Source organism: Ornithorhynchus anatinus, chromosome 5 (assembly GCF_004115215.2).
Source record: "Ornithorhynchus anatinus isolate Pmale09 chromosome 5, mOrnAna1.pri.v4, whole genome shotgun sequence".
In the NCBI taxonomy this organism is placed as follows: Eukaryota; Metazoa; Chordata; class Mammalia; order Monotremata; family Ornithorhynchidae; genus Ornithorhynchus; species Ornithorhynchus anatinus.
This window is the reverse complement of record NC_041732.1, coordinates 80,627,217-80,648,219: the sequence shown is the minus strand read 5'-3', so window position 1 is coordinate 80,648,219 and position 21,003 is coordinate 80,627,217. Positions and strand designations below refer to the sequence as shown.

At 55.0% G+C, this 21,003-nt stretch overlaps 1 protein-coding gene across 2 annotated transcripts in view; it reads left to right on the top strand.

Moving 5' to 3' along the window:
- SLC2A1 (solute carrier family 2 member 1) overlaps window positions 1-13,348 on the top strand; it is a 29,827-nt gene extending 16,479 nt beyond the window's left edge. For both annotated transcript variants that reach the window (XM_029066169.2, XM_029066168.2), the window contains exons 3-10: window positions 6,520-6,680; window positions 7,401-7,641; window positions 8,938-9,100; window positions 9,238-9,425; window positions 9,683-9,787; window positions 10,442-10,543; window positions 10,720-10,923; window positions 11,774-13,348. In XM_029066169.2, coding sequence (XP_028922002.1) covers window positions 6,520-6,680; window positions 7,401-7,641; window positions 8,938-9,100; window positions 9,238-9,425; window positions 9,683-9,787; window positions 10,442-10,543; window positions 10,720-10,923; window positions 11,774-11,971 — 1,362 coding nt within the window. In that variant the 3' untranslated portion in view covers window positions 11,972-13,348. The remainder of the gene's footprint in view (window positions 1-6,519; window positions 6,681-7,400; window positions 7,642-8,937; window positions 9,101-9,237; window positions 9,426-9,682; window positions 9,788-10,441; window positions 10,544-10,719; window positions 10,924-11,773) is intronic.
- Window positions 13,349-21,003: the final 7,655 nt, after the last annotated feature.

Sequence of the window (21,003 nt, the reverse complement as noted above, 5' to 3'; positions counted from 1 at the left end):
AAGGGCCCAGGTCCCCCTTGACCCTCTCGTAAAGGTGCCGAGCGTGACGTAGGACCCCAGCCCCAGGAGGATCCCGGCTCAGGCCTCAGAGGTTTCCCAACCCGAACGCAGACTGGTGGTGTTGCGGGGAGAGTCTTGTGCTGAGGGCTGGGATCCCCAGACCCCTCCTGGCCCCTGCAAATCCTGGGGGCCTCAGTTTGCCCATCTCTTCACTACATCTCTTGGAGGAATTATGCCTTCCCCGCCACACGTTCCCAAAAGTGAAGTTCACCATCATCACTAAGAAAGAGAGAGAGAGTGTGTCTAGATGAATGGGTGGACAGACACACACACATATGATCCTATAATTATATTTACATATATATCCTTAACTCTGGTCAAAGGCTCAGCCACTCAGCTTCCTCCATCCCAGCAAGCCCAGTTTTTTCCTGATTTGGGTGGGCCGGTCTGGCAAACCTCCTTGACTGACTCATTGGTGGTTACCAAGTTCTCTGGAGCGGAATAGAGGGATTCCAATCCTCCCTTGGGATTTTTTTGCTTAAGGTGAGAAGAGAGTGTGGGCAGCGGCAATATTTGGGCTCAAGACTGCCTCAGTCCAAGCGGGCTCCTAAGCAGGCAGCTTCCTGGGGATTTTCCATTGGCGGCAGAGCCCAGAGGCACAGCGCTGCCGAGGCCTCCTGCTCCTGGCTGGGGATGCGGTGCTCCCGTGGAGGTTTCCATGGGAGCAGAGGCCCCTGCTGAGCAGAGCGGCCCGTTCGGACCCCCAACTGTGGGGCTGGCAGAGCAGTTTCCAAGTTGGGGTCACGTCTGTCGGGCTCAATGGATAGAGGCAGGCCCTGATGGAAGCCAGAGAACACATCCGCGTAAAAGGCACCCCTATGCATCCCCATACACCTGAGACCAGGGGCTCACATGAACCACTCACCCGACCCCGCTGAAGGAGGGAAGGATGGATGGATGACTGACTGACCAACCAACCTACCTCATCCCCTGGGGCAAAAGGAGAGAGATATTCATTCACTCGTATGTGTGCAGAGCACTGTACTAAGCACTTGGAAGGTACAATTCGACAATCCCTACCCAACAGCGGGCGTACCATCTAGAAGATGGGCTTTCATTCTAGAATGATGATGCAGCATCACGGTAGCGAATAGAGCATGGACCTGGAAGTCAGAAGGTCATGGGTTCTAATCCCAACTCTGCCATTTGTGTGCTGTGTGACCTTAGGCAAGTCAATTAACTTGTCTGTGTCACACTTACCTTATCTATAAAAATGGGGATTGAGACTGTAAGCCCCACTTGAGACAGGGACTGGGTCCAACCCCATTTGCCTGTATCTACCCCAGTGCTTAGTACAGTGCCTGACGCATAGTAAGTGCTTAACAAATACCAAAATATTGTCATTATTAACCATTATGATGGAGAGTTAGCATAATACAACCAAAGTGTGGCTGGGGATGTCTTGTGGGTAGTTTGCATCTGCCTTAGCGGTGGCTCTGTGGTCCCGCTCCAACTGTGAGGAGTGTTGTGTTTCCATAGCGTTTAGACTGTGAGCCCATCGTTAGGCGGGGACTGTCTCTATCCGTTGCCAAATTGTCCATTCCAAGCGCTTAGTAGAGTGCTCTGCACATAGTAAGCGCTCAATAAATACAACTGAATGAATGAAAGACCCGCTTGAGGCCAGGCCAGGACCGCTGCTGCCCAGGCGTCATCTGCCCACCCGTCCCTGCCGCTGCGGCGTGTACCAGTCGTGGCCGGGCCGGCCTTCCCCGAAACGGACAACTGACTCTCAGGCCCTGGAGGAATGGGCAGACCCGCAGGCAGTGACCTTGGCAGAGTCACCAGGCTTGCCTGGGCCCCGGGTACGGGGGGCCGGAGGGTCTGGGGGGCCTGGCCAGGCCCGACCCTCGAGAAGCTGGGCCTGAGAAGCAGCCTGGCTCAGTGGAAAGAGCCCGGGCTTGGGAGTCATAGGTCGTGGGTTATTATGCTGTCTTGTTTTTGTCCGTCTCGTCTCCCCCGATTAGACTGTAAGCCCGTCATTGGGCAGGGACTGTCTCTATCTGTTGCCGAATTGTCCAGTCCAAGCGCTTAGCACAGCTCAATAAATACTATTGAATGAATGAACTTCACTTCTCTGTGCCTCAGTTACCTCATCTGTAAAAGGGGAATTAAAATTGTGGGACCACCTGATCACCTTGTAGCCCCCAGTGCTTAGAACAGTGCTTTGCATATAGTAAGAGCTTAACACATACCCCCGTTTATTTTTTACGGGGTGGGGCCGCTGGAAAAACCCAGTTGACGGCGGGCGGAGCTGCTTGCATCAGCCCGGGGGGCGCGGGGGGGGGGGCGATGACGTCATCCATCCCCGCAGCGCCACCTCCCGGAGGCTGGCGGCCCTGCAGGCGCAGACGGCGGGAACTCGGGCGCCCCCTGCTGCCGCCTCCGTAGCAATACTAGCGGTGGTATGTCTTGGTAATAACGATGGTATTGGTTAAGCGCTTCCTAGAGTAATTCATTCATTCAGTAGTATTTATTGAGCGCTTACTATGTGCAGAGCACTGTATGAAGCGCTTGGAATGTACAAATAATCGGCAACATATAGAGACAGTCCCTGCCCATTGATGGGCTTACAGTCTAATCGGGGGAGACAGACAAAAACAATAGCAATAAATAGAATCAAGGGGATGGACATCTCATTGAAACAGTAGCAATAAATAGAATCAAGGGGATGTACATCTCATTAACAACATAAATAGGGTAATAAAAATGTATAAAATGAGCAGACGAGCACAGTGCTGAGGGGAGGGGAAGGGAGAGGGGGAAGAGCAGAGGGAAATGGGGGGTAGAGGGGCAGCAGAGGGAAAAGGGGAAGCTCAGTCTGGGAAGGCCTCTTGGATGAGCTCTCAGTAGGGCTTTGGAGAGGGGAAGAGAATGAGTTTGGCGGAGGTGAGGAGGGAGGGCATTCCGGGACAGCGGGAGGACGTGGGCCAGGGGTCGACGGGATAGGCGAGAGCGGGAGACGGTGAGGAGGTGGGCGGCAGAGGAGCGGAGCCTATGGGGTGGACAGTAGAAAGAGAGCAGGGAGGAGGGGCAAGGAGATGGAGAGCCTTGAAGCCTAGAGTGAGAAGTTTTTGTTTCGTGCGGAGGTTGATAGGCAACCACTGGAGGTTTTTAATAATAATAATGTTGGTATTTGTTAAGCGCTTACTATGTGCAGAGCACTGTTCTAAGCGCTGGGGTAGATACAGGGTAATCAGGTTGTCCCATGTGAGGCTCACAGTCTTTATCCCCATTTGACACATGAGGTAACTGAGGCACAGAAAAGTGAAGTGACTCATCCAGAGTCACCCAGCTGACAAGCGGTGGAGCCGGGATTAGAACCCATAACCTCTGACTCCCAAGACCGGGCTCTTGCCACTGTACTCAGCTCTGGTTGAAGGCATGGGCCCCCATTGGCAAGGTTCCTCAGCTGGAGAAGCCAATTTTGCCTATTTACAGCCAGCTTTCACTGACCAATTTCTTTTCATGGTACTCGTTAAGTGGTTACTATGTGTCAAGCACTGTTCTTAGTGCTCGGCCACCCAAGAAGCAAAGGCATGGCCAATACCACCATTTAGTCCTCCAACTACCAGATTTCTCAGTTCGAGACACCATTTTTTCCATTTTAGTGCAAAGCACTGTTCTAAGCACTGGAGAGGATACAAGGTGATCAGGTTGTCCCACGTGGGGCTCACAGTCTTACTGCCCATTTTACAGATGAGGTAACTGAGGCACAAAGAAGTTATATACAGGGTAGGACAAATTAAGAAACCCCATTAGCTTTTTCTTAAAACAGTAACTTGCACTGCATTACACTTAGCTCTCTAATGAATGTTAGACACCACCCATGTGCCAAGCACTGTTCTAAGCACTGGGGTAGATACACAGTAATCAGGTTGTCCCATGTGGGGCTCACAGTCCTAATCCCCATTTTCCAGATGAGGGAACTGAGGTACAGAGAAGTGAAGTGACTTGCCCAAGCTCACACGGCAGACAAGTGGTGGAGCTGGGATTGAAACCCATGACCTCTGACTCCCAAGCCCGTGTTCTTTCCACTGAGCCACATTGCTGCTTAAGCGCTTACTGTAATAATAATAACTGGGGTATTTGTGAAGCACTTACTATGGGCCAGGCACTGTACTAAGCACTAGAGTGGACACAAGAAAATCGAGTTGGACGCAGTCCCTGTTCATTCATTCAATAGTATTTATTGAGCGCTTACTATGTGCAGAGCACTGTACTAAGCGCTGGGAATGTACAAATCGGTAACAGAGACAGCCCCTGCCCTTCGATGGGCTTACAGTCTAATCGGGGGAGACAGACAAGAACAATAGCAATAAATAGAATCAAGATGCGCATAGGCACTACGAATTTGGAGTGAGCGGATACCTAAGTTCTTTGAAGGGGCATACTCAAGGGGCTGTCTGAAGTGTCATGCAGCATGAGAACGTGAATCAAACGGTCAAGCAGTAGTTTTTAATAATGATGATGGTATTTAAGCGCTTACTATTTGCCAAACATTGTTCTAAGCACTGGGAGACATACAAGGTTATCAGGTTGTCCCATGTGGGACTCAAGTCTCAATCCCCGCTTTGCAGATGTGGTAACTGAGGCACGGAAAAGCTGGGTGACTTGCCCAGGATCACACAGCTGACAAGTGGCAGAGTAGGGATTAGAACCCACAACCTCTGATTCCCAAGCCCGTGGTCTTTCCACTAAGCCACGCTGCTTCGCTTTTTAGTGAGTGCTTACTATGTTGAGAGCACTTACTACGAGCTTGAGAGAGTACAGTATGGCAGAAGTAGCAGGCATATCCCCTGTCTGTAAGAGGCTTACAGTCTACAGGGGGAGACAGGCATTCATATAAGTAATTTGTGATGTAACATTTGTAATAATAATAATGTTAGTATTTGTTAAGTGCTTACTATGTGCCGAGCACTGCTCTAAGCGCTGGGATGGATACAGGGTAATCAGGTTGTCCCACATGAGGCTCACAGTCTTACTCCCCATTCTGCAGATGAGGTGACTGAGGCACCGAGAAGTTGAGTGACTTGCCCAAGGTCACAGGGCTAAGGGGTGGCGGAGTGGGATTAGAACCCATGACCTCTGACTCCTAAACCCGCACTCTTTCCACTGAGCCTCGCTGCTTCTCTAATTTATAATGCTTGATTTAAGTGCTGTGGGGCTGGGGATGGGACGAATATCAAATGCCCAAAGGTCACAGATCTAAGGGAATAGATGAGGCAAAAGAGATTAGACTGTAAACTCGCAGTGGGCTGGGAGTGACAGAAATGACAAAAAAGCCTCCATTCCCTAGTCATGAGGGATGTGGCAATCATTCTAGCTTGTCTGAACTAGCTGGGGATTCCAGTGACTCTTCTCAGTCAGTAGTACTTTTTGAGTGCTTACTATGGGCAGAGCCCTGTCCCGTGTGGGGCTCACAAATCTCAATCCCTATTTTACAGATGAGGTAACTAAGGCACAGAGAAGTGAAGTGACTTACCCAAGGTCACACAGCAGTCAAATGGTGGAGCTGGGATAAGGCCCGGGCTCTATCCACTACACCGTGTTGCTTCTCAAGTGCCAAGTATTGTTCTAAGCGCTGGGGTAGATACAGGGTAATCAGGTTGTCCCACATGGGGCTCACAATCTTAATCCCCATTTTACAGATCAGGTAACTGAGGCACAGAGGTTAAGTGACTTGCCCAAGGTCACACAGCTAACTTTTCCTAAGCCCTGCTTTTCCTCAGCTCCCCCTCCCCTCCACATCACCTCCACTCGCTCCATTTGCTCTACTCCTCTGTCCCCACTCCACAGCACTTGTTATATATGTACATATCTGTAATTCTATTTACTTGTATTGATGCCTGTTTACTTGTTTTGATGTATATATATATATATATCTATAATTCTATTTTTATTGATGTCTGTTTACTTGTTTTGATGTCTGTCTTCCCCCTTCTAGACTGTAAGCTCGGTGTGGGTAGGGATCGTGTCTCTTTATTGCTGAATTGTACTTTCCAAGCTCGTAGCGCAGTGCTCTGCACACAGTAAGCGCCCAGTACATACAGTCGAACAAATGAGTGAATGACAAGCGGCAGGGCCGGGATTAGAACCTACATCCTCTGACCCCCAAGGCTGTGCTCTTGCCACTAGGCCACCTGTCAGTGTTCCATTACCTCAGAGTCCATCTCCATCAATCATTCATTCGGGTTTACTGAGCGCTTACGGTGTGCAGAGTGCTGTACTAAGCGCTTGGAAGAGTCCAATATAACAGTACTCCTTTCTACCCCAGCCACCCCTGGAGCCCTCATCAGTCATCATCAGTGCTATTTATTGAGCGCTTACTGTGTGCAGAGTTAGCAGACATTGCTTCGTATCCCCAATGAACCCTTCCCACCTTCCTGGCCTCGGGGGCTTCTCGCCTCCTGTCATCTGGGCTCCCTCCTTCTGAACACCTCTACCCTCTCCTCCCCACAGGTGATCGAAGAGTTTTACAACTACACCTGGGAGAGCCGCTACAAGGAGCCCATTCCAGCCAACACGCTCACCACGCTCTGGTCCCTCTCGGTCGCCATCTTTTCCGTCGGAGGCATGATTGGCTCCTTCTCCGTAGGACTCTTCGTCAACCGCTTTGGCCGGTGAGTGCCGCGATCAGCGACGATCGAAAAGGGTCCCAACCTCATTCCGCAGCCTGCACGCATGCCCCCTTCCCCGCACCCTGGACACAACCACCAGGCCCAGTGGAGACACTGGGACATCCTAGGCCCAGGGCAGGGTAGTGGAAGCCATCTTAAGCCCGAGGCAAGAAATGGGAGCCAGAGAAAAGCGTTCCTCGTTGATCCTAGGTTGGGCGGGAGTCTTTTCCTGTCCCAGCACCTTGCCCTCCTCCTCTTCTCCTCTCTCCCCTCCTCCCTCAATCGGTCAAACAGCGGTTTTTATTGAGTGTGTACAATGTGCAGAGCACTGTACCAAACACTTTCTGCTGAACCACCTGGCCCTGTTGCCCTGCCTCCCAGCAGGCCTGCTTGAGAACAAGTTCCCTCTTCTCTCCTTCAATCAATCGAAGGTTTGTATTGAGCACTTACAGTGTAGAGAACACTGTACTAAGCACTCCCTACCTTATCAACTGGCCCTGATACTTCTAGCCCTGCTTCTCAGGCTGGCCTGCTTGCAAGCGGATTCCCTCCTCCCTCAATCTATCAATCAATCAATGGTGTATATTGAGCTCTTACTATATGCAAAGCACTGAACCACATGCTTGGGAGAGCGTGTTCCGCATGAAGGAGGCTTGCAGAAAAGAGAGACCACCCCCACCGTAGCCCCTGATTCCCCGGGCTCCGTCTCTTCTGTCCCGGCAGGCGGAACTCCATGCTGATGGTGAACTCTCTGGCCTTCATCTCCGCCATTCTCATGGGCTTCTCTAAAATGGCTTACTCCTTCGAGATGCTGATCCTCGGCCGCTTTGTCATCGGCCTCTACTGTGGCCTGACCACAGGCTTCGTGCCCATGTACGTGGGTGAGGTGTCTCCGACTGCTCTGCGGGGGGCCCTGGGCACCTTCCACCAGCTGGGCATCGTCATTGGCATCCTCATCGCTCAGGTGAGCCAGGATCCGCCCCCCCTGTGAGCCGGGATCCACCCCCCTCCCCCCTCAGCCCCACACAGGACTGCCCCATCACCGTCCTATAGAGACAGGAGTCAGATCGCATCCTGATCCCCATAATTGCTCCTTAATTGCTCCTCCCTTCCCTCCCAAGTCTTTCACAGGTTCTCAGACTCTTAGGCTAGTTCCTAGGGGTGAGGTGGGAGGGGCCCCTAGGAGGGAGGTGTCCTGGTAAGAGCTCCCAAGCATGTCCATGCCACCTCCCCCCGTCCCAGCCCCTCAGCCCGCAGGGAAAGTGGTGAACAAATAGAAACAGGGCCCGGCCTGGCACAGAGCCCTCGGCCCCAACCCCAAGCCCCCAGACCCAGTCCTGGCCCAGCTCATTTGTGTTTTGGCTTGACCAGACCCCCTTACGGGCCGGACAGCACAAGACATTAAGAGGGGGTGAGAAGGCATGGGACAGTGTTCCCTGAGAGCAAGGGTTAATGATAAATAATAATTACGGTACTTGTTAAGCACTTACTGTGTGCCGAGCGCTGTTCGAAACACTGGGGTAGATAGAAGATAATCAGGTTGTCCCACGTGGAGCTCACCGTCTTAATCTCCATTTTACAGAGGTGGTAACTGAGGCCCAGAGAAGTGAAGCGACTTCCCCAAGGTCACAGAGCAGACATGTGGCAGAGCCAGGATTAGAACCTAGGTCCTTCTGAATCCCAGGACCCTGCTCTATCCACTAGGCCATGCCGCATCTTTGTAAAGTTTCAGTGTTTCTGCCCAGTTGTGAAGCAGAGACCTTTCAAGTGTTAGGTGAGCGTGATAAGCAGCGTGGCTCAGTGGAAAGAGCCCGGGCTTGGGAGTCAGAGATCATGGGTTCGAATCCAGGCTCTGCCACTTGCCAGCTGTGTGACTGTGGGCAAGTCACTTAACTTCTCTGTGCCTCAGTTACCTCATCTGTAAAATGGGGATGAAGACTGTGAGCCTCACGTGGGACAACCTGATTCCCCTGTGTCTACCCCAGCGCTTAGAACAGTGCTCTGCACATAGTAAGCGCTTAACAAATACCAACATTATTATTATTATTATAACCACTACACTACGGAAAAGTTAAGTGGTTGTGGAGCAGGGAGCTGAGTTGCTAGTGCAGGAAAGCCAAGGCTTGGGGAGAGCTGGGCGGGCTGGCCCCCAGGGGCCACCACAGACTCCACGCCCAATCTCAGGAAGGAACCAGGAGGTCCTCCGGGGGCCGGGGACCCCACCCCTCACTCCCCCCTGCTTCTTTCCCACTTCCCCAAGGTGTTTGGTCTGGACTTCATCATGGGGAACGAGGTGCTGTGGCCCTTACTCCTGGGCTTTACCTTCGCCCCGGCCTTGATCCAGTGCGTCCTGCTGCCCTTCTGTCCGGAGAGCCCCCGCTTCCTCCTCATCAATCGCAACGAGGAGAATAAAGCCAAGAACGGTAAGGTCCCTGCTGCCTCTGATCCTTCCCCCCTCCCCGCCCTGCTGCCCCCTCCCCCTCCCCCCGGCGGCCAGGCCCTCGCCGGCCTCCTCCCCGAGTTTCCCTCCGGCTGCCTCGCCGCCTCTTCTCCCCTTCAGTGCTGAAGAAGCTGAGGGGGACCACGGACGTCAGCAGCGACCTGCAGGAGATGAAGGAAGAGAGCCGGCAGATGATGCGGGAGAAGAAAGTGACCATTCTGGAGCTGTTCCGCTCCCCCATGTACCGACAGCCCATCCTCATCGCCGTGGTGCTGCAGCTGTCCCAGCAACTCTCGGGGATCAATGCCGTGAGTGCCGCTCCTGGGGAGACCCGCCCTCCCCTCCGCCCGGGGATCTGCCCGGCACCAGAGCCGGCCCAGCCCCGCAAAGCCGGGACAGAGCGCTCCCGGGCCCGGTGCTCAGCTCTCAGATTTGGGTTCCAGCCCGGGGACGGAAGCAGCCCTCCCCGCTCCCCCGGCCGCCGCCCCGACGGCCCCGTGGACCCTCCGGGCCCGGAGCCGCACGGCCTGCGCCGGACGACTCAGCGATCCCGTCTTTCCCGTAGGTCTTCTACTACTCTACCAGCATCTTTGAGAAGTCGGGGGTGGAGCAGCCCATCTATGCCACCATCGGGTCCGGGGTGGTGAACACGGCCTTCACAGTCGTGTCTGTGAGTACCCCCCACCCCCGTTCCGGTCCTCCCCTCATCTTGGGGGTGTGGGCGGCGGGGGTTGGGGGTGGAGGAGAGGCGCCTCAGCCCCTGAGAGTTCCGCTCGGGGCAGACGTGCTCTCGTGCCCGGGACAGAGGCCCCCGGAACCCCAGCCGCCGGAGGGGACCCTAGGCCGACCCGTACTGACCGGTGAGCGGCCACCACAGCCACCTCAACATCCCGTGCCCCGTGACTGGGCCTCTCGTGGCCGTTCAGAAAGTGTTTGACCAGATCCGAAACTCCCCAGCCTGTGGGCCCCAGCCTTCCCGGGGTGGGAGGAGGAGAGGGTGCGGACTCTGATGATCCCGACTGTCTGCTGTTTGACCTTGGGGAAGTCACTTCACCTCTCTGGGCCTCGGTCACCTCATCTGAAAACTGAAGATTAAGACTGTGAGCCCCAGGCGGACAGAGACCGTGTCCAACTTGATTAGTTTGTATGAGCCCCACTTGGGGCAGGGACTGTGGCCAACCTGATTTGCTTGTATCCACCCCAGCGCCTAGTACGGTATCTAGCACATAGTAAGCACTTAACAAATACCACCATTATTATTATTACTATTACTCCAGTGCTTAAAACAACACTTAACAAATACCATCGTCGTGATTGTTTCCAGCTCTTCGTGGTGGAGCGGGCCGGGCGCCGGACCCTGCATCTCATCGGCCTGGCCGGCATGGCAGGCTGCACTGTGCTCATGACCATCGCCCTCACGCTGCTGGTGAGCCTCGTGGGGGTGGGGGTGGGGGTGGGGGCGGGGGTGGGGTGGAGGGGAGTAGGGGGTGCCCAGTTCATCAAATCAGCTGCTTCTGCTCGGAAACGAGAGGATCGTTGGAGACCGGCTGTGGAGGACACTCCCCAGGCCTTCCCTCCCCAGTTTCCCTTTTGCCGGCACAGGACCAGCTGCCCTGGATGTCTTACATCAGCATCGTCGCCATCTTTGGCTTCGTGGCCTTTTTTGAGATCGGCCCCGGTCCCATCCCCTGGTTCATCGTGGCCGAGCTGTTCAGCCAGGGGCCGCGGCCGGCAGCCTTCGCCGTGGCCGGCCTGTCCAACTGGTCCTCCAACTTCTTGGTGGGGATGTGCTTCCAATACGTCGAGGTAACGGACGAATCCCTTCCCTTGCCCCCGCCCCCCCGGACCCCTGCCCTGTCACGTTGGCCTTTCGGGGCGAAGGCATGTCAAGCCTGGGCAGGGCTGGCACCTTGGGTTCAGCGGTTTCCTCTGGTCCCTTGGAAGGATGGCAGGGCGGTGCCAGCACCCAGCTGCTAGCCAAGGAGCTGGGCTGGCCCCCGTCACCCTCCCTCGGCAGCTGTGGTCTTGGATTGTGGCTAGACCCCTGGGCCTGAACATAGGGAGGGTCAGGGTCCATCTGAGTGGGAAAAGAACCCGTGGCTGTGTGGCTCCAACTCTGAGCCTTCTGCTGGGCTGGAATCACCCCTGAACTGGACCGGGCTGGGCCGTGGGCTGGAGATTTGGGCGAGAGGTCCCAGGGGAGATAGGCAGGACCTGCGTTGGGGACAGGGCAGGCAGTAAGACCGGAGCCTTGCCCCCACGCCTTCCTTCCCCACTCTCCCTCCCTCCGGTTCACCTGACTCTGGAAGGGCTGGGGAGAGGGAGGATTGGGGAGAGGCACTCAGTCTCCGGGGAACCAAGAGTGTGACATTCCACCCTACCCTGTGCGGTCCTTCTGCCACTTGGGGGTTTCAGTCCGTCGATACAGTGTTTATTAGGTGCCAATTCTTGCACTAAGCATCAGCGCAGGAGTGGAAGAATCAGGTCAGACACGATACCTGACCCACATCTGGGGCTCTTAAACCCCCTGGTGCTTAGAGGCTCCTGCTCTCTGCTTCCGTTGTGTGTGGGTGGTCTCCCCCTCCTTGCTGCGATCCGGGGCTCTCCCAACCCCCACTGCTTCCCTGCCGATGCAAACCGGATTTTTGTCTTTCAGCAACTCTGTGGCCCTTATGTCTTCATCATCTTCACCGTGCTCCTCATCCTCTTCTTCATCTTCACCTACTTCAAGGTCCCCGAGACCCGAGGCCGGACCTTCGACGAGATCGCCTCGGGCTTCCGCCAGGGAGCGGGTGGCCCCAGCGACAAGACCCCCGATGAGTTCCACAGCCTGGGGGCCGACTCCCAGGTGTAGGCCGGGCCGGGCCGGGCTTCCCGGCGGGGCTTGAGGAAGGAGTCGGGTGGAAAGAGCCGTCCGGGCCGGGCCCGGGCTCCCGGCGTCCCCACCGGCCGTGGCTACGCCTACCTGCCTTTTAGGGACGGTAACCGGTCCTCGCAGTCGATAGTTTCAGTGAGAAGCCTCGCCCCCACCCCAGCCTCCACCTACCTTCTCCCAGGCCCGGTCAGACTGAACGGAAGGCTCCTTTTCATTAGGGATCGTTGGTGGCAAAACCACACTGGAACTTAAAGCCTCCGGCTTCACCAGGCAAACAGAGCTGTCGTCGGAGTTGACAAGCCAGCACCAGAGTTTCAACTTTGGTCTTTTTACTGACTCGTCGAGGGCTCTGCTCTCTCCCTGGGGGTCGCTGACCCGGGCTGGGGGGAATTAGGGGGGCGGTCTGGCTTAGTGGGGCCGGGGAGGGGGCTGCAGCATCTTGTTGGAGTGGAGAAGTTTTTTTCAGGCTTTTTCTCCAACACTAATGGTTCGGGCTGGCCCCATGACCCAGGACGCGCCTATTTGGGCCCATGCTACCCCCCATGCAGAGGGTGGGTTGGAGGCCGAGAGCCCAGGACCTCAGCCTCCGCCCCCATCACCTTCTGGGGGACTATGGCCCTGCTCCCCACACTATTCCCTTTCCTTGCCCATTACACCCTGCTAGGGGAGGCTGTGGTCACTGGCTCAGTGGAATCCCCCCGACACCTGCAGAGCTGAGGGCTCCCGGGGGTGTCGGAGACCGTCTTGGGAGCGACCAGAATGGCCCCCCTCACGGGGGCCGGTCCACAGGGTCCCCTCTTCCCGGGCCCGGGCAGATTCGGCAACTTTCTCTGAGCGGGGCGACAGATTTTTCTCACCCTCCTTGTAGATTGGAAGGTATTTATGTGTGTGGGTGTGTGTGCGGGTTATGTGGGTGTGCGCATTGGGTGTGTGTGTGTGTGAGACCGTCAGTGCTCCATGTAGTCCTTAAATTATAGGGCATCATGCCAACAGGCTGCGTTGTGTAAATATGCAGGAGTTCTTATTCCCATTGTAATATCGCCTTAAGAAGTTTCCCTAGAAAGGCTTCGTTTCCATAGCAACCGTCCTGAGCCGCTTGTGTAGGTAGAACGACTGTGGTATGGTACTGGGCTGCACTGTAGTCGCCCCCGTTGCACTGAATTCCGGACTGTTAATGTTACGGCCTCTAAACCAACCTGCCTGTCTGCCCGTCTGTCCGCGGGCAGCGCTGACACTAACGGCATCGATCTCCCCAAGGCACGCGCCGCGGTTTTAATCGTATTTTTTTATTTATTTGTCTGGTTTTAAAAAGACTACATGACCACACTTGAAATAAACTTAGAAAATCCTCTGTGACCCGCTGGGGGCGTTGGCCCGGGCGGGCGTCCGTGGCAGAGCTCACCGCCATTAGGTCGGGGGAGAGGGGCCGGGAGAATGATCAAGGTCTAGTCCGGGCCCTGGCCTTTCGGAGCCCAGAGATTCTGGTGGGGGGCTGGGAAGGGGGAGCCACTCACCCCCAAACCCCTGCTAAGGGGAAGAGAGCTCCCCTAAATTTGGGGTGGGAGGGTGGAAAAGGGTAAGTCAGGGCCAGACGGCAGCCTGGGGGCCAGAGGAGTCCAGCCAGGCAGGGAGATGTGGGGTGTGTCCAGTCGAACAAGAAGCCCTTGCTGCCCCTATGCCCGTTCCCCTCCAGACTTAGGGTCCCTAGTCGGGACCCCCTCCCCTTTCTGACCTTTCTGGACTAGGAGCTGAGTGTCCCACCTTGTAGCCCTGCCTGCCTGTCAGAGCGCCCTTCCCCCTGACCTCACGATGCACCACCTCCTCCCTCCCCGCTGCAGTTGATAGAAGGGTCAGTCACAGGAACCCTGAAGGAATTCCCAGCCCGCTGACCCCTGGTGATGGTCCAGTTTCCCACGGGACAAAAGAGGCTGGGCCAAAGGGCGGACTGCCCAGTGTCTCGTGGCCTGGGGTGGAGCCGGGGCTGGGGGTGGCCCTCAGATGCCGGGCCAGCCCAAGGCCAAAGGGCAGCGGGCCGGGCGGGGAGACTGGGGTCGGGCAGCGTTGCCAGCGGGCGGCAGTCACGCACAGACAAGCCTGGTGGCCGGGGAGCCTGACTGGAGACCGCACAGGAATTCGGTCCTGAGAGGGATGGACCGAGACGGACGGTGCAGCCGGAGGATAGCAAAAGTCGAGCTGCAGTCCTGTGCGGCCCAAACGTGCAACCTGGACTCATCTGCATAGATCGCGAGGAGATCACGAGATGGGATCAGAGCGGGTGGGGGCCCAGAGAGGGGCGGGTAGCGGAGGGAAAGGCAGGGAGCAGGGACAGAGTCCAGGAGGGGAAGAAGGGGAAAAAGAAGAGAAAATGGGGGTAAAGGAGAGCCTAACTGAGCACATCCTCTTGTTCTACTTTCACAGGGCTGGGCTCAACTAATAATAATTCTGGTATTTAAGTGCTAATGTGCCAAGCCCTGTTCTAAGCACTGGGGTAGATACAAGCTCATCAGGTTGGGCATAGTCCCTGCCCGACATGGGGCTCAGTCTTAATCCTCATTTTACAGATGAGGTAACAGGTGCAGAGAATAATAATAATGGTGGTATTTAAGGGCTGACTGCCAAGCACTGTTCTAAGTGCTGGGGTAGATACAAGCTAATCAGGTTGTCCCACGTGGGGCTCACAGTCATGATCCCCATTTTACAGGTGAAGTAACTGAGGGACAGAGAAGTGAATGACTTGCCCGATCACCCCAGGTCTGCCCGCTACAGACCCCGCTGGGCCTGGAGTGCCCTGATCCTCCAGGCTCAGCCTCAAACCTAATGCCCAGCTCAGCCCAGCCTCGAACCTAAGTGCTTACTATGTGCCAGGCACTGTACTAAGAACTGGGGTAGATTACAAACTAATCAGATTGAACCTAATCCAAGTCCCACATGGGACTCACATCCCATTTTAGAGATGATGTAGCCGAGGCACAGAGAAGTGAAGTGATTTGCCCAGGTCACACAGCAGACAAGTGGCGGATCCAGAATTAGAACTCAGGTCCTGACTCCCAGATCCTTGCTCTATCCATTAGGCCATCCTGCTTCTCATCTCTCTCTCTTCCTCTCGGGGCCTGCTGGCCCTACCAGTTGCTGGCCTCGTTCAAGCCCAGCTCTGTTTCTAGGGAAGCAGCCGGACCCAGTGGTCCAAGGCCCAGGATTTAATTCAAGGAGCAGGCAAAGGGGCTGGGCTGCAAAACGATGAAGTTTTCAAGGATCCAGTTTCCCAGGGAGCCCACCACCCAGCCTTCCTCTCTCCCGCCCCATTTCTCTAATCCTCAACAATTTAACCCCCAGGCCCTTTCCCAATTCTGGCATTTGTGAGTGAATGTGTCTTAATAGGGGTGCACAAAGGGCCTGAGGGGGTGTGAGGGGGGTGGTGTCTGAGAGAACGAGTGCTTGCAAGCGCCCTGTGACTGCCAGAACAGTTTTTTCTCTTCAAGGCAGGCAGCCAGGGATAGGGGAGACCTGGGCCCCTCTCTAATCCCTACTGGTCCCTGCTCCAGCTGGTGCCAGAAACTGGCTCAGCTTCCTGCTGGGCAGAGCCCGAGGCCTGACTCCAGCCTCCCACAGAGCCCTCATCCACTCCTCCCCTGATCCCTGCCACCTCCTCCTCCATTCCCCCACCGTTCCTACCACCAGGCTTCCAGGGAGGGTCCGGTAGCCAGGCCACCTTGAAACAGACGGAGCCGGACCCGGATAGCAGCCGGCCTGAGCTCTCAGCATCTGCCCCAGAATTGGAGTGAGCAGAGCCCCTGACGTCTGTGTTTCCGGCCCGAGTCGACCCTCCTAGTCTCTGCTAGGGAAGCCCAGTTTGGGAGCGGCCCGTGGCCGGGGCTGCTGCCGGCCACCCATCACTGACCAGGTCTCCGTCCGCTCCGCCTGCTGCTGCTTCTCACTGCCCAGCTCACCTGGCAACAGTGGTGGTGCCCAAAGGGACCTGGCAGAACACCTAGCAAGTAGTCAGAAGGGGCTTTGGGGGTGGCAGCAGATGGGATCAGGTACCCACCTCTTCCCTGACCAACTCTCCTTTCTCTCTGTCCTTTCTTTCTCTCCCCCTTTCTCCTTGTCTTCCCCCTTTTTCTCTTCTCCATTTCCTCTTTCCCATTCTCTTTACCCTCCCCTGGCTGAAGGAGGAGAAGAAGGCAGAGGAGGAGGTGGTAAAGGAAGAAGTGAAGGGGGAGGAGGAGGAGGAAGAAAAGGTTTTGGCTGGCTCTGCCCCGGCTCCGCTCTCCGCTCTTACCTGGAGTCAGCAGTGGGCAGCCCACCCTCTGGATGAGTCCATCCTTTTGGAGTTCAGAAGCTCTCTGGGAGAGGCAGCCGGTGTTCTAGTTTCCCCCCACCCAACCCTGCTCCGCCCTGGAGAGGGTTCCCCTCCCTCCACCTTCCCATTCCAGTCATTGTCTTCTGATCCTTGAAAAAGTGACCTGGCCTGGCTCCTTATCTCAGTGACCTTGGCAAGCTGACACAACACTTGACCCTTGACTTTCAACCTTGGTTGGGGGGAATCCCCAGCCAGATCAGGAGAAGCAGCTGCAAGCAGGGCAGGCAGAGGGCAGGACCAAGGCCAGGAGCCCCAGCGGCCAGTAAACCCAACGAGCACTTGGCCTGGCCTGCGGCCTCTGCCAGAGCCAAAGATTGGACAGTCCTCAAGGCAAAGAGGCAGGGAAGGAGGAAGGAGGAGCAGAGAAGCAAGGAGGCCAGGAGGTAGGGAGACAGGAGGCAGGAAGGAGTGGGAGATAGGGAGGTAGGAAGGCCAAGACTAGGCCCCACCAGACCCTCATTTCCACTTTTTCCACCCCCTTCTGCATCCTCCTTGCACTTCGATTCACATCCTTTATTCAACCCTTCCTCAGCCCCACAGCACGTCTGTCTATATCCCTAATTTATTCATATTAATGTCCGTCTCCCCCTCTAGACTGTAAGCTCGTTATGGGAAGGGAAAGGGTCTGCCAATTCTGTTATATTAAACTCTCCCAAGTGCTTAGTACCATGCAGTGCACACAATAAGTGCTCAATAAATCCGACTGATCGATTAAGAGATGGAGGGGGGTGGGCAGGGAGGCAGATCTGCCAGGAGTGCCCGGCTTAGCTAATAACAATAATAATACCTGTGGTCTTTGTTAAGTGTTTCCTACGTGCCAAGCACTGAACGGGCTTGGGAGTCAGAGGTCATGAGTTCGAATTCCGGCACTGCCACTTGTCAGCTGTGTGACTGTGGGCAAGTCACTTAACTTCTCTGTGCCTCAGTTCCCTCATCTGTAAAATGGGGATTAAGACTGTGAGCCTCATGTGGGACAACCTGATTACCCTGTATCTACCCCAGTGCTTAGAACAGTGCTGGGCACATGGTAAGCGCTTAACAAATACCAACATTATTATTATTATTAACTAAGTGTTGGGGTAGATACAAGTTAGTCAGGTCAGACACAGTTCCTTTTATGTGTAGGGTTCCCAATCCGGGTAGGAGGGAGTACAGGTATTTACTCCTCATTTTACAGATGAGAAAACTGAAGCACAGACAAGTTAACTGATTTGCCCAAGATCACAAAGCAGGCAAGCGGCATCTCTAATCAATCAATCAATCAAATTTATTGAGCACTCACTATGTACAGAGCACTGTACTAAGCGCTGAGAAGAGTACAGAAGAGAAGAAAACCAGCATGGCCTAGTAGAAAGAGCACAAGCCTGGGACTCAGAGGATGTGGGTTCTAATCCCGGCTCCACCACACATCTGTTGTGTGACCTTGGACAAGTCATTTAATTTATTTGGGCCTCAGTTACCTCTTCTGTAAAATGGAGATTACTACTGTAAATCCCAAGTGGGACAGAGACTGTTTAATCTGATTACCTTGTATATACTCCGGAGCTTAGAACAGTGCTTGGCACATAGTAAGCGCTTAACAAATACCACAGTAATTACAAAGGCCGAGGGCTAGTTAATGTTACTGCCTACGAGGCCTGGGCTGAGGGCTGAGGGCGGGACTGACTGAGCCCAGAGTCTGTCTCCCCACCTCTAGACTATAAACTCTTTGTGGGCAAGGAGTGTGTCTGGTTATTTTGTTGTTTATTGTTGTTTATTGTTGTTTATTGTTCCTCTGCACGCAGTAAGCACTCAATATATACCATCGAATCAATGAATGAATAAATGAGTCCCCCCAGGGGTTCACTGACTCAGCCTCTGCTGAGTTCCTGCTCTGGGTCTCTCTTCCAGCGTGGCTCAGTGGAAAGAGCGTGGCCTGGGGATTCAGAGGTCATGGGTTCAGATTCCGCCTCTGCCACTTGTCAGCTGTGTGACTGTGGGCAAGTCACTTAACTTCTCTGTGCCTCAGTTACCTCATCTGTAAAATGGGGTTTAAGACTGTGAGCCCCACGTGGGACAACCTGATCGCCTTGTATCCTCCCTAGCTCTTGAACAGTGCTCTGCACATAGTAAGCACTTAACAAATGCCATCATTATGATTATTAGTATTATTCCTATCAACTCATTTAGACCGTGAGCCTGTCATTGGGCAGAGATTGTCTCTCTCTATCTGTTGCCGATTTGTACATTCCAAGCGCTTAGTACAGTGCTCTGCATATAGTAAACGCTCAATAAATACTATTGAATGAATGAATGAATGAATGAGGGCATTAAAGCTAATGGCAAGGAGTTTCTATCTGTTGTGGAGGTGGATGAACAACCCCTGGGGCTTCCTGAGTTGTGAGGAAATGTGGACTGCATTTTTTTTTTTTTTTAGAAAAATGATCCAGGCGACAGAGTGAAGTGTAGACTGGAATGGTGGAGGGAAGGGAGGCAGGGAGGTCAGCAAAGAGGCTGATGCAGTAGTCAAGGCGGGTTAGGATAAGCGCCTTCATATCCAGTAGACCACGGTTCTCCCAGTCTTCAAAGCCCTGTCAAAGTCACAGCTCCTCCAGGAAGCCTTCCCTGACTAACTTCTCATTTCTCCTCTCATTTTCCCTCTTACTGCGTTCTCTTTACTTGAATCGATGCTGAATGCTTCGATGCTGCACCCCCAGTCCCGCAGCCCTTATGTACAGATTCTTATACTCGGTTGCTTCCCCTAACTGTAATTTATTTTAGTGTCTGCCTCCCCTATTAGAGTGTATGCTCTTTGTGAGCAGGGATCGTACAAACTCTTGTGTTGTCCTCTCCCAAGCCCTCAGTACAGTGTTCTGCATGTAGTAAGCGCTCAGTAAATTCCAGAGACACCCCTCCCCGCTCCCATTCTGTGTAAATTGATAGGAGAGGGGAAGAGCCCCCCGGATTAGGGGGGAGAGGCCGGAAAAAGCCCGAGACTTGGTTTGGACAGTCCTTAATTTGGAATGTAAGCTCGTTGAGGGCAGGGACTGTGTCAGTTTATTGTTATACTGCTATATGGAACTCCCCGAGCCCTTTCTGCACACAGTAAGCGCTCGATAAATGTGACTGTAAATGAAAGCAGTGCCAGGACTTGAGGGATGACATCATTTTACAACTGAATTTGCAATGACTTGGACTGAGGGTTAGCAATGATTGCCAATAGCCTCTGTGGGTCAAGCTCAGAGGAGCCAGGGCTAGAGATGCCCATTCCAGAGGGACCAAGGCTAGAGATGCCCATTCCAGAGGAGCCGGGGATAGAGTCGGCCCCTTCTGGCACACTTGGAGCCAGGGCCTCCGCCCCTTCTCTGGAATGTGCCCGTCGCCAGACTCCCCCTCCTTCCACTCCGCACCTCGCCATCCTCAGTCTGGGACTTTGACCAGTCCACTCCACCCCTGGGAACTGAGCTTCTGGTCTGTCCCAGTGTCAGTCTGCTTCTCTCACTGACCATGAGCAAGGCCGCTGATGCCCACTGAGGCAGTACCCGCTCGCACCCTCAGAAACCCATGTCAGGGTGGGGCTGGGTGGTTTCCCAGGCCCTGGGCCAACCATTCCCGAGACACCAGAACCACTGGCCCCTCCCTGCGAGATTAGGGGCAATAAGGCCCAGAAAGAGGGGAGAGGAGAGTGGGAAGAGGAGAGAGAGAGGAGAAGGCAGGTTAATGAATCACCACAACAAGATTTATAAGCTCTTGGGTCCCGGAGGCAGAAACTCTGGGCTCGGGAGCTGAGAATAAAGAAGCAGAAAAGGGAGGAGGACGGCCGCCATGACCAGTCTTGGGTTTCCTGTGGTGGTGGGCATCCTGCTGCTGGCCCAGATGGCCCAGCCCGTCTTTGTCCAGGTGAGGCCCCCCCGGCCAGGCTGGCCTCTCGGGGAGATGCTCGGGGCCCCAGGGCCGACCAGCCCTCCTGGGCTGAAGAGACAAGATGGGGGAGGCCTGGAGCGGAGAGGTCTCTTGAAGACCCAGGGGGTTCGGAGTCATGGGGAGATTGGCTCCCGCTAAGGAGGGGGAAATCAACCTCTAGGGTGAATTTGACCTTTGTGGGTTGGAGTGAGTTGGGGCACCGGGATGGGGTGAGGGTGGGCGGACCCTGGCAAGCGTGCACCCGAACGAGAGGGCCTATCCCTCAGACCCCCACCGTCCTTTACCGTCCCCCCGAGGAGACGGTGCCACCACCTCGGTAGCCCCTGAACATCCGGGCTAGTCTATCCGAGGGCCCGGCCGGCGGCCTGACCCCGTCTGGACCTCCGTGCTGCCCGCTGGGCTCCGGGCCCTCCAGCTTATCCTCGATCCTCACTTGACTTCCGACCGGGGGTGGTGCTGGGGTGTGGGAAAGGCTCTTTGCTCCAACTCTGTCCCTCCCGGGTGGGCACTGGGCTGGGGCACCACCCATTCATGGCCCTCCACCTGTGTGGAGCTGGAGGCCGGATAGGGGGTACAAGGCCGGGGTACCCCGAGATACCACCTCTTGGCTCGGTCCTAGGGAGAGGGAGCCACCCCTCCCTCCTCCAAGTCTGATCAGGGTCCTCCCTGGGGTTCAGAAAGGAGCTAGGGCATCCGAGCCGGGGGGCTGAGGATAAGGAAGTGGAAAAATGGGAGGGGAATGGCTGTC